Genomic DNA, 12,924 nt, shown 5'->3' on the forward strand with positions numbered 1-12,924 from the left:
AATATAGTTGAGTTGTCCTGTAAAACAGATGTGGAAGGAAAGGGTGAACGTGTGAGACTTCAGCACTTGTTTTTCATTGTCTGTTCAGTGTATCTCTGTGATAATCTTTATTTTTAAGAGTCATACAAAGTCTGTAAGACTTCTTATTAAAAGTCAACAAAAGCACCTTTTTACATGTTTCTTGAAATGATAAGAAGTTCTTTTTTTGTTTGTTACTACAAGGAGCTACAGCGGAACAACTCCATTTTAAACTTAACATGTACCTGTTTTAAATAGGGTAATTCAATTTCTGTGGATTCTCTCAAGACAGAAGAGCGCATGAAGAAGATAATGCTTTCAGATCTCCAGACTCTAGGGATCAAAAAAGCTATGGAAGTACAGGTCCTTTTATTTTGGAAGTTTCCTACAATGCTTTGTTAGGTTGCATTTGAAGCCTTGTTAAGCATGATAGCTCTGTGTCACCTCAGCTCTTTGTCTCATTTTGCTCGTATGTAAAATTCCTTTATTTTTATAAAGATGAGTAAATGCAAGTAGGGCTGGGGAGGAGTAAGTAAGGAAGATTATTTCGGTGCAGGTGAACATCACTGGTTTTGTTCCCTGCAGTTAACTACTGCTAGATTCAAAACAAAAGAACAAAATCAGGTATATGCATTTATTGAAATGAACACTGGTCCTGAATAATGTACTGTAGGTTCTTCTTGCTTAATTATCATCTGCTATGGCTTTTCTCTTTAGGGTGTAGTAACAAAGTTCAAGAGTCCAAGTGAATTTTATATACAGAGGAGTTCTCCAGAAGTTTTAGACCAGATCAGTAAACTTTCTGTGAAACTAGAAGACTGTTACGCTAACACAGTTATTCAAGAGCAACATACTGCTATCAAAGGGGAAGTCTGTGTTGCAAGGTGTTCTTTGGATCAGGTAACATCTGAATGTCCATAAAAAAAACATTTTATGTTGAGCTTGTGTTTTGCATGTTTTGCTTTTATGTCTCTGCCAGTGAAGGCTGCTAATTAGAGATCAGTTTGTTGTGGTGGAATTGTAGTAGTAACTAGTTTTGTAACACCTGGAACTCAAATTTTAAGGTACTGATTTTTTTTTTTTCCTCCCCTCTAAAAAGTTCACTTCTGTTTGTTCATGTACTTGAGCCCTGTAGGTGCTGTTTGTCCTACTGTTGCTTGAAGGCTGTGTGTGTTCTTAGTGAATTTAAACTACTGTAGTTAGAACAGTTTGGAATACAACTCTGCTTAATTAAGGAAGTTATTCTTTCTTCATTTCTGACCTGAGTTTTCTGATTGCATTTCTATAGCCACATCTAGTTCCTGCTTCCCTTCCCACCCCTTTCTTGTATTTCTTCCCCTTTTTCTCCTCCATTGTTAGCAGATTCTTGATTTACTGTATGGTAGCCAAGATCCATAGGAGTAGAATTTTATCTTCACAGCAGTCAACACTACAGTGAGTTGTGTTCATCTGAGTCGCTTCAGAGTTGGTCAGTGCCTTTATTCATAAACAAACCTGATGAAGTAAAGCAAAATACATTGTGTTTTTACTAAGATTATAATTTATTCCTGCACAGACCTGGAATAGAGCACTGGTAAAAGATGTGGATATATTGCAAAAGAAAGCACAAGTATTCTATATAGATTATGGAAATGAAGAAAATATTCCACTCTCCTGGATTAAAGCTCTGCACAAAGACATTGAACTGTTGCTTCCTCCATGTGTGAGTTCTATTTTCCTAACAATAGCTGAGGTATTTTAAATGAATAGCTCTGAAATGAGTTTAACTCGTGTCTCAGTGTAACTGTCATTATTACAGTATTTTGTGGTTAGTGAAAGCGATGCATAAAAACTGCTATACTACACTAAGTTCACCTTCTGAAATGTTTCCTAGCTATTTCATAGGAGTCAGGAAGGCTGCCTGGCTTTTTTCTTCCTAGTCCCAGAATTCTTGGGTTCTGAGCTGATAAACCCTGCAGGGCGGTTAGGTCCACAGGTCCTTTATATGCTGGAGGACAGCAGGGGAAACATTCTGCCTGTGTATTCAAATCTGGTCTCATGCAGTAATGAAAAATCACTTGTAGTTTGGGCAGACTTTGTTTGGCATAAAGACAGCTGTTGGTCTGAGTTCATTGCCACACTGTGTGATTTCTTCCATTACAAAACAGATGGTCTTGCTTTAATCTGTGAGTTAGACTAGTACGTTTAACTATGCACAAAGAAGAACAGAGAAGCATTTTTCCAACCAGTGACAACAATGACTAGCTGCTATTGGAGTAGTCTTTCATAGCTTGTTCACATGACTCTGCTGGGTCCATAAAAAATTTTGAGAGCTGTTTGAATCTTGGCTTGAAGCCCTTGGTGTCTGCTGAGGGCAAGTTAGGACATGCACCTGTGGTCAGATGTGATGTGTGATAAAACCATGCCTTACATAAGACATCATAAGTAGTGGGAGAATCGGGGGAAAGGTAGTTTACAGTTTGAACTTAATTTCCTAATTCTTAACTCTCTTGTAAAGAAGTTAGTTGAATTGATAGTGCTTCAGATTCCAACAGCAGCTTTAACTTTAATATGCAAGGTGATGTTTCTGAGGGCCTTAATTATTTAGTCACTTCTTCTACAGGGCAAAAAAGCCCTTATCCCCTCTTGTTCTAATTGTAATTCTTTCCAGGCCATTAAGTGTTCCTTTGCTAATTATGATCCAAAAGCAAAAGGATGGAATGAAGACATCACCAGCTTTTCTTCCCAACTCGTGGGAAAGCACTGTTCAGTAACTGTTGTTGATGTATTTGAGGAAGAAATGATGTTGAGTTTTGCTGTAGATGTTGTTCTTCCAGATTGTGGTACGTACTTGGTAGTGTGGGTAAAAAAAACCACCACCATTGATAAGTCTTACGTGTTCACTTTCCCTCCCCCTACCCCTGCCCAATATCTTTAAAAGAAGAGATTTTTTTCTTCTGCTCTCCTCTCTCTTGTCACTCTCCCAACCTGCCCCTTGATTTTTTTCTTTTTTTTTTTAAATTTTCTTTTGTTTCACCTTTCCATATAGAGGTCATTTAAAATGTCTGTACCTGAAATATCTTGTTATGCTTAATAATCTTAAATTTTAGTAAGGTTACTTTTCCAGTAGAGTTGTAATAACTTTGGCATTTTCTGGATTATCTTGTTTATTTTTCTGTTTTAATAGATGGATGCAAATTTGGGACCACATTGTTCCTTTTATCTCATGCATTTTTAACTCTTTAAAAATGATAGTATCAGTTTCTAGTTTCCCTAAGGATTTTACCAGCTTTTGTTATATTTTGTACATGCTCACTAAAAAGGTATCCCAAAGAAAGCGCAACCACTGGATATTGTTGTATCTAGTTGGAGAACTCTAAGCATGTTTATATTTCTAACTTAGCAAGCCTCAGTGAATAGACAAGCAAAGCACCTGACCTTTGAGGAGTCTGAATTCAGATTTTTCAGTTGAGCTGGGGTGTGGCTTTGATTGTGGAACCAGATCAATACACAGAAGGTGTGCCTGTTGTCATTATTTGGAGGGCTGATTTGTTTGTGTGTTTTTTTCTGGCTGCAAAGCAAGAACAATATAGTGCTAAGAACATACTCTTTTCATTGATATGCAGCCCACAGAGACTTTGAAGGAAGTGATGGTTGATCCTTTTAGCTTTCTAAAATTCCTGATGTGCAGGAAGCTTATCTCCACATCATAGTCCCTGCAGTCTATAAAATGATGGTTCACCTTAGTCCTGTGTAAATTCAATTGATTCAGGGTTGTGCTGGGCACGTTCCATATTTGGTTGCTTTACAGTACACTAATGGCAAAGCAATGTAACTTGCCAACGTCTTGGAGAGAAAATCACAAAAATCTCACTGCATTCATGAAGTGTTGCACGCATCTATTCCATGACCTTACAAGCAACTTAAACATCTGTATTCAGATTTTCAGTTGAAATAATTATATTGAAAGCTTGGAATACTGCTTCATGTATCAGAAATGGAATATGTAGTAGCTAAGAAACTCAAGATTTCTTTGTAAGTCTTGATAACTCGTTGCATACTCAGTGTTGTAAATATGGAGGTAAGTTGTGAAACCTTGTGTGAAAAGCTGTAACCAGTTTTTCAGCCAACAGTCTTTAGTGACTATGAGTAAATGTTGATTGTTACTGCTTTGCTCATTTTATTTAGTCAGTCTTGGAGCTGTGAATGTCTTCAGAAAACTCAAGCAGCTGAATTATTCTGAAACTGCTTTTATTTTACATTCTAAGCATATTAAGTGCTCAACAAATAAGTAGAACATTCTTACCTTGTGATAGGAATATAGGTCAGGCTCAGAAGATGGTTCTGAAATAAAACTAAATTATGACTGTCTTGTATAGTAAATTATTTTGTTTCTTACATCTGTGTTTTAGGGGACTGCCTAGATAAAGTGCCTTTAGAAATTAGGTCTGATTTAACTCCAGGAAGTAATGTCAAAGGGGCAGACACTCCAAGAGGTAAGCAAGCCAGTCAAAGCTCTTAGAGATGGAAAAAACTTGGGGAATTTTAAGTCTTCCCATGTTGCATGATATTCTGCATGTTTTAAATACTCTAGCTGTTCACTAGCATCACCTCCTACTTAAAAACATTTGCTAGTGGAGCTTCCTTTGGTTCACTAGTGACAGCACATATGCTTTTTAATAGTATAAAGTACTTGTTTAGTGATGATTATATGAGCATTAATTTACTGGATAATATGATAGGAGCCTTCAAAGTCCAAAGAGTCAGCAAAAAGAATAAACTGCTTCAGCATATTTAAACTTTGTAGTTTAATTTAGCACAGTTTTTAAGTGCCTGAATCCTGGCTGGTGAGGTTGCACATTTCAAAGTCATCTAGCTTTTGAGCAGTAACCTCTTGTTTTTATTGTGTGGTTTGATTTTTTTAAATTTTTTTTTTAAATGTACAATGTCAGACAACCATTCTAAGGGAAGTAAACAAAAAATACCTGAAGATGAAGAATTTCTTCACTGTGCTAATTCAGTTGCAGAGTGTGTCTCTGTACATATCGGCGATGCGTTTTCTGGTGTGGTTTCCTGCGTTCAAAATCCAGAAGAATTTTTCTGTCAGCAGATACACAATGCCCGTAAGTGATGCATTGAAAATGGGTTGTAAGATATGACATTTTTCTCTTCAGTAGAGAGTGGCTGGAGGGAGGTGTTGCTGGTCTTGTAGTTTGACCTGAAATGGTGATTCCCAGTGGCATTAGGCCATGCCTCAGTCAGTTAAGAGCTATGGTGTTGTAGAGGATGTTTTTGGCAGCATTACCTGTTAATATTTCTTATGAACCTGTCAGGTGATAATTTGTGGGCAGTCCGAGTAGTGCAAAGTAGAAAGATGGTGTGGCATAGATTTTAGCAATCTGAAGTCAATTTGTATCACAAATATTTAATGTTAAATATGTTCTTTCATGTGTTCCAGAAGTGTGTGTGAGTTTGTAATTACTTTGTTTATCTCTATGATGCCTTGTGGCTTTACCACTGGAGGGAAGTGTTTCCTTATAGGCTGGGCGCATGGACTGAAATTCTTTGTTACATAGTGTGGGGAGAATATATGAGTGTGAGAAGGGCAGATAATAGTGCCTAACACTGCTTTGGTGTCTTCTAATACAGTAAAACGTAGACCCTAAGTAACACTATAGTGGGCCAGAGTGCTAGGCTGCATGGACTTTTGGTGCATCTCCCACAGCACCCGTAGATTCAAGTCTGGGGAGAATAAAAGCAGAGTAAGTTTGTGGGTTGTGTGTTCCTAGAGCTATCTGAGCCAGCCTCTTTTTTTTCTTCCCCCCCCGGCTAAAAGGGCTTTTGCAGCTGGATGTGGTCTGGTGTATCTCCTACAGTGGATTTCTCTGTGTACTTGTGCAGCCTTTTAATTCTGGGTAGGCTCATAGCATAAGCGTGTCCTTTGGCAAGAAGTGACGATCTTCATCTGCCTGTTGTTGAAGAGCTGTCTTCCTTGGTTTCTTTCTAGCATGCCTCTCCTAGCTTGGTTTTAATTCCTATTGGCTTCAGTTTTGTTCCTGTGTTGAAAAAGTCTGTGACTGGTTTTCCCTGTCCGTTCTCTTTACCACTGTGATTCCTCAGACTCACTTGAGGACTCTCTTCGATCTTACTGATTGAAGACTTCTAGTCTCATCGCTATTTGGCATTATTATGTGAAATAATCTCCATTGTATTACAAGATGTTCTTCCAGGCTTTGAACTTAAGATTTGTGTACTTTTGTAATAATTACAAGATAGCATATGTTCCAAAACCTGTATATTTTAACATCAGGTCAACTTGCTGAACTTCAAGTGTCTCTTAATGAACATTGTGACAGATTTCCCAGTAGTCCAGCTTTCCATCCTGCTGCTGGAAATGTGTGCTGTGCCCAGTTCACAGGTAAAAATGGAGTGAAAATATGACTCTTAATTTATGTCACTTTATTACAAAATATAAACATGTTTTATAATTATGTTTAGGAATGTTTCATATAGTTTATTTTATTTGTGTCTGGCTTTAGCTGTGAATAGCATTTGGTAGTGATTTAAAAAAATTATTAATAGCAAATGGTGACATCTATAAAATACTAGTTTAAAAAAAGACCATTAAATGGTCCCTTCATTGAACAAACGCTTGACACTGGGTTCATTTTTGTATAAAGGAGCTTTTTAAGACACTATGAAGAAATTTGTTTTTTTATAGGTTGGTGAGCGCTATTTCCTGTGGCTGGAAATAAATACAGGCTTGAAATTTTAGACCCCAGTAAAGGGACAGAAGAAATGGGATTATATGTAACGATGCTGCTCTGATAGACAACTTCTCAAAACATTATTTAACCAGGACCTGGTAGTCCTGAACTGTATGTTCATAACTTAGTTTGCACCTGACAGTTATCCCTGACGTCAGGGTTCTACAAGTCTCATGACAAAATTGAATCTTGCCTAAACATAGGCTACTAGTCTACATAAAGCAGTGTTTTGTGCTAGGAATTGGTAAGTCTATATGAAAGAAATACTTTTTATTTATTAGAATCTGAAGTCCTGTTTGCCTGAGTGCAGTAGGAAGATGAATGTCTTTTCCTCACAGATCATTCTCCTTTTCATCCAGCTTTTAACAAGGAAAAAAAACTCCATACATTGCTGTTCTTAGGCCTTTTTTCTGGTCAGGAATGTTGCTGCTGTAACTTCATGTGATTGATAAACATTTCTGGTCATTTATTTCTTTCCATTTCCTGTGGTTTTGCTACTTTGAATAAATTAGCTGTGGTACTGAACAGATAAGTCAAAATGAATGGTTTTTCGCATGTTCAGAAAAAGCTATTACTGTCAATGAGCTCTCTTGGCATTTGAGTGGGCACTGGTTCCAGGTGCCTAGCTAGGGAAAGCTATCAGTTAGTACCTCAGATGTCTTGATAAACTTGAGTAAGCTTGTACTTCTATTTCTCAAATATTTTAATTGAATTAAAATACTTAAATCTGCTGTGTGGCCTTTGAATTGCGTGTCATCGTAGTCAGCTGACATACCGTTTGCTGTTTAAATGTGTTGAATTTAAGCACTACAGCCACATAATGTAGTCAATTATTTGTTGCAATATGTATTGGGGGCAGGGGGATGTTCTTTACAGAAAGAGTAAGTTTGCAGCACTCAACTCATACCAGGGGCGATGGTGGTAGATATTGCGTCCGTAAGGGTTTTGTGAAGGTTTGTGTGAACTGTAGTGCTGCTGTTTTATGTTAAAATTGATGTTATATTTTTATATTGGTCTGCCCCAAAAATGATTCTGTTCTCAGAAGTTAAAAGCAAGTACAATGAACATCTGTATCTTCCTTTGTAGAAGACAATCTTTGGTATCGTGCTGCTGTTATAGCATATGTTTCTGAAGATACTGTTTTGGTGGGCTACATAGATTATGGTAATTGTGAAGTCCTTCCACTGACTAGACTTCGTCCTATGATTCCAAGATTAATGAACTTGCCAGCTCAAGCCATAAGATGTACCTTGGCAGGTATGAAATAAATAAGCTATTTCAAACTGGATAGAGGCAAAATAAGTGGGGTTAGGTAACAATCACACCTGTAGTATCTTATATTGAAATATGGGGAAGGATGGAGATATTTCTGGAATTCTTAATTGTCGTAGCATATCTACAAAACGTGACAAATCTTTCCTAATGTACCTGGTGACCTGCAGTTGTATGTTTGGAAAACTGTTATATTAACATACCTGTTAGGTCTTGCCTGTGCTTTTGTTCTAAGCAAAATTCGGTCACCTACTGGATTTGTGGAATTCTTAAATCTGTTGTGGTTCTAACAATGCAGGGGAAGGTAAATTTTCATTTTATATCTTGAAATTCAGAACTGTATCTGTTGTTCTCCCCTGGGGCAAATCTAGTGAAACTACTAGTAGACTTCTCTCCATACACTTGTGAAATCTGTGAAGTTGGAAAGGATGTTGATGCTTCCTAGTTCATCCTTCTGTCTCCAGCCAGGATCATAATCTGTTTTTATTGACATACTTGTTTAACCTGCTGTTGGAAACTGTTTATTTTCTCTATCACTATGCAAGATAGTCCCCCCACTTTGCTTCAGTACCCACCCTTTAGAATACTTGATGTCTATCTTTCCTTTACAATACTTGATATTTAACCTGATTTTCAAATTTTTGGTAAAGTTCAGAGCAGTGTTCTAGCTTCTTACTTTGGAGGAAAACATGAAACTTGTGTGTAGAGATGGAACTAATGCATATGGAATGTGACCTAAAGAAATCTGTTTTCTGGGGCAAATCATGATGCTTATAGCTGATAAGGAGTATTCTAAGACTAAGAAAGGTCCGAAACACAACATGGACACAAAAAAGTGATCAGATAAGATGTTTCATGATAAGAGTTAAGGATTACTGCTGCATAAAATATATCTTTCTGGAAGGCAACTTCTGCCAATCTGTTACTATAAAGTTCTGGTTATAACTTGCCTTTTAGAAATAAATTTAATAGCATAGAGTAAACGTTTAAGGAGGAAGAAGCTTATAGTAGCAGATACAGTTTTGAACATTAACATTGGCTGTGAGATGGTAAGTTGTAGTCATGAGATGCAAAGACTGACAGTTCTTACAGATATTCATGCTAAGGAAGTATTAAATCTGAATTTACACTTCTCTTTGTATAATAGACTAGTTATACATGATATTTGTCAGATTTTTATTAAATCAAAGTACTACAAAAGTTCAGAATCTAAATAATTGGGGTTGGAATCTTGCTACAAGCATAAGGAGTGGGGGTGAGTTACTTGGTATATCTGCTGCTTAATCTGTTGTTTTAAACAGTGTTGTTGTACCTTTCCACATATTGTTGAGACTTGGACTGTCCTCAGAACCTTTCCATACTATGTGACTTTTTAGGTGTAAAGCCACCATTAGGAGCCTGGACCTCAAAAGCTATTTGTTTTATGAACCAACTGGTGAAAGACAAAGTGTTCACAGTAAAAGTAGTGGATAAAGAGAGTTACAAATCTGTGGTGGAGCTTGTAGATGCATCAGTTACTCCAGTAATGAATATATCGAGCCATTTCATAGAGAAAGGCTGTGCAGTTCAGGAATTGAGGATGGCCCTACCAGCAATCGGAATGAGTAACGTTAAGCAAGCAAATGGTGAGTACGAGCACATCCTGCTGAACTGGCTTTATTTAACCTCCTGCTAGAGTGTGTACAAGTTCTTAAGTGGTAAGAGCTTTCCAGTCTGGCTCATGAAGTCTGGCGTTCTTCACAGCTCTGAAGTTTAGCCATGGCAACTTTGCCATGAAGAAATTGTGTGTTTGCTTGTGTGTCTGTATGTGCGTATATATATATATATATGTGCATACATAACAAAGTTGCAATTGCTTACTTTTGGAAGACAGTACTGGTATTTCACCTTCTCTGGTTAGAAGTCTTTACAATTTCCAGTTGCAGTAGAATATGACTGGTTAGTACCTGCTTGTTCTTATGCCCTTGTTCTTTAGCTCAAATAGTATTTCATCTTCGTTGTCCTGTATTTTACACCTAAACCCACATATTTGGTTCTTGAAAACTTGTTTGATTCCAGTAGCCTACACAACTTCAAGGCTATGCCTAAATTGCCTTTTTTTGCATTTTTAGTGACCAAAGCTTCAATTTGAGAGATTTTCAAATTTTATGTCAGATTTCTTTGTATTGTGGGAAGGTTCCTAGCTTCTCTCATATGAAGCATGTTAAGCCTCTCTTGTCCATCCTGTGTCTGGTAAAACTATATATTCTCTCCTGATCTGTCTGTACTGAAAAATGGGTAAGTCTTTTTGTCAAGCCTATGTCCAAATCCCTTAATTTTGATCTTCCTCACTAGATGCTTCGTGGCCAGAACATGGTTATTCCTTACCTTTGTTCAGAAGGATAAGGAATCTTGTATAAAATTCAAATGAACAGTAACTTTCATGGTTATATTCCAACACGCGTTGATCTATGGCCATCATCCTGGACCTGTTCTGTACTTCCTAGGTTTCTTGGTTACTTCTCACCTTTTTTTTTCATTTCTCACACTGACTGCGAGCTTTTGAATGCAGGTTCTAAACAGATTATCAACTTTTGTCGTACATGTTTTAAAACTTGTGCTTTCTAAATTGAAATTTCAACAGATACCTTTCTCTGTCAACTTGCAAAATAATTCCTCATTAACTTGTTTGCTTTATTTAAACTTAGTGATTAAATCTGTGACTGCTGGATCCAGCATGATATAAGAGTAGATTTTAGTTAACTAGCCAGAAATTAAGAAACAATGCATTTTTTTGGTTTAGAAAACTACTTCGAAGAAATCTCACCATTACATGAAAGAGTAAACAATTATATTTCACAGTTGTTAAGTATCCTAAGGCTTTCTCTAAACTTTGAGCCATTTGTTAATTTTTATTTTTCTTGTGAATCTTTCTTCCTTCTGGAGTGGAAAATTCAACCAGCTTCTACATATTTGAGCATATTTCTCAAAATATGCCAACTGTGCTTTCTCCCTGCCAGTAGGGATCTGGCAGTTGCTTACAGTGTGGAGGACAGTCTTGTATTCCACTGAAGATAAAGAAGATTTGAGACCCTGTTTTGATTCCCCCTCCCCGGGGTGGGGGGATGTTGTTTTGTGGGTTTTTTCTTTGCCTGTAGGCAATATGACTTTCTAAAGTAATCTACTGTCAGACACAATACTGGGCAGATGGAACAGCATCTCAGCATGGCCATTCCTGAAGCTCAACACTTTCTTGAGCTTCTTTTTCAGGAACAAAACCAAACACTTAAAACTAGAAAGGTCTACCAAAGTCAGAGGCCAGCCACTTGGACTCAAGTCTTCAAAAGGCTGACAGTATTTCTGCATGCTGCTGCTGCCTGCCACAAGCTGTAACAAACTTAGCAGCTATGAAAACTACAGGAAGATTTAATAATACACTAATGGAGGAAACGATGGCTTCTCCAATGTGCCATAATGTAGTTTTCACATGATCTATTCTACAACTTGTGCTAAATAATAAGCTTCTTTCAGGTACTTCAGTATAATATACTGTGGTAATTTCTGCCACCATTCTTTCTCTTAATCTTTTTGTTCTTTCTCTTAATCTTTTTGTTCTTTCTCTTAATCTTTTTGTTCTTTTCAGTACTCTTGGTGACAGCTGTTTCCCTCTTCTGTGCCCCCTACCATGTTTCCCAGGAACCAAGGCTCTTCAGAGTGCCTCTTGCTCAGGTTATTGCCACTTAGTCTGTACTTCTTTGTGTAACTACTCTTCCCTGTTTATCTATGGCTTGCTGTTCTCAGTAATGATCAAATACATTAAGCAACTGGCACATTTCTCTTACTTGCTTTTATTCTGCAAAGAGGCTCTCAGTGGTAATTAGTCTGTTGGATTATTTATAACAAGAAATGAGCATTCAGGATGTATAACTTTTTTCCCTGTAAAAATTATTTTAATTCCTCTTCCTTCCTCTACTTCTCTCTTCTCTGTTCTCTCTAGAGGACACGACAAACAAAAGAATTTGCAAGTGGAGTAAATTAAATCTTAAACAAACAGTAGATGTCGTAGTGTGTACGCTGTACAATCCTGGAGAATTCTACTGTCAGATTTCAAATAACAGTGGTAAGTTTATTCACCTTTTTTCTTGCTGATAGTTTCTTTGCTTCTTGATTTGTCATTTATTATAGTTTTAATGCATTAGTGTTTCAAGTGAGCTTATAGCACCAAGGTTTACCTCTGAGGTTTTTTGATCTAGAATGTAAGTGGAATGATGAAGAAATTGGATCCTGGTATGTAGTGACTCTGAGATTGAAATCTGAAAATGTTGAAGCTAAGCAGTTGAATAAAACCTAATCTAAGAATGTAGAGAAAAGTGAAAAAAGCTACCATAACCTAGGCAAAGGATATCTAGACAAAAGATAGCAAATAAGAGACATGTTCCCTGTGCCCATACAATATTTACTGGAGCTCTCATCGAGTAGTCTGTCCTGTTCTAATTTATAAAAACTTACAAAGATTCAAAAGAGATAAAATAACATGAAAATGAGAAAAAGCAGGTTTTGAAACTTGAGTTCCTCTTGGATAAGGTTAAAAAAAAAAAAAATCTTCTATTTGCACGTATAAAGACTTCTGATAGCTACTGGCTTTTTAACCTGCTAGAAAAAGATCGTGATGAAATTCAGTGGTTGGAAGTGGAAACTAAATGCATTCAAACAAAAAATACAGAGCACATTTTAAAAAGTGAGGGAAGTTTATTCCTTGACTTATCTAGGGATAGTATGGATTCTTCATGGCTTATTGCCTTTAAAACATGACTAAATTCTTCCTTAAAAGTGATGTTATAGAGCAGGCTAATGGACTTGATATAAAAAAAAAAATAAGCAAGCAGGGTGAGATCCCATAATGTGTCAT

The 12,924-nt window shown here is 36.9% G+C and overlaps 1 protein-coding gene across 1 annotated transcript in view; it reads left to right on the forward strand.

The window, feature by feature from the left end:
- The window catches only part of TDRD1 (tudor domain containing 1), a 32,722-nt gene that overhangs the window by 11,976 nt on the left and 7,822 nt on the right, over positions 1-12,924 (forward strand). Inside the window, exons 6-15 of the mRNA XM_069797035.1 lie at positions 277-381; positions 736-918; positions 1,574-1,720; positions 2,669-2,840; positions 4,410-4,493; positions 4,950-5,120; positions 6,308-6,415; positions 7,851-8,021; positions 9,413-9,661; positions 12,013-12,135. Of these exons, the coding sequence (XP_069653136.1) occupies positions 277-381; positions 736-918; positions 1,574-1,720; positions 2,669-2,840; positions 4,410-4,493; positions 4,950-5,120; positions 6,308-6,415; positions 7,851-8,021; positions 9,413-9,661; positions 12,013-12,135 (1,513 nt within the window). The remainder of the gene's footprint in view (positions 1-276; positions 382-735; positions 919-1,573; positions 1,721-2,668; positions 2,841-4,409; positions 4,494-4,949; positions 5,121-6,307; positions 6,416-7,850; positions 8,022-9,412; positions 9,662-12,012; positions 12,136-12,924) is intronic.

The sequence above is a fragment of the Haliaeetus albicilla genome, chromosome 11 (assembly GCF_947461875.1).
Source record: "Haliaeetus albicilla chromosome 11, bHalAlb1.1, whole genome shotgun sequence".
NCBI lineage: Eukaryota > Metazoa > Chordata > Aves > Accipitriformes > Accipitridae > Haliaeetus > Haliaeetus albicilla.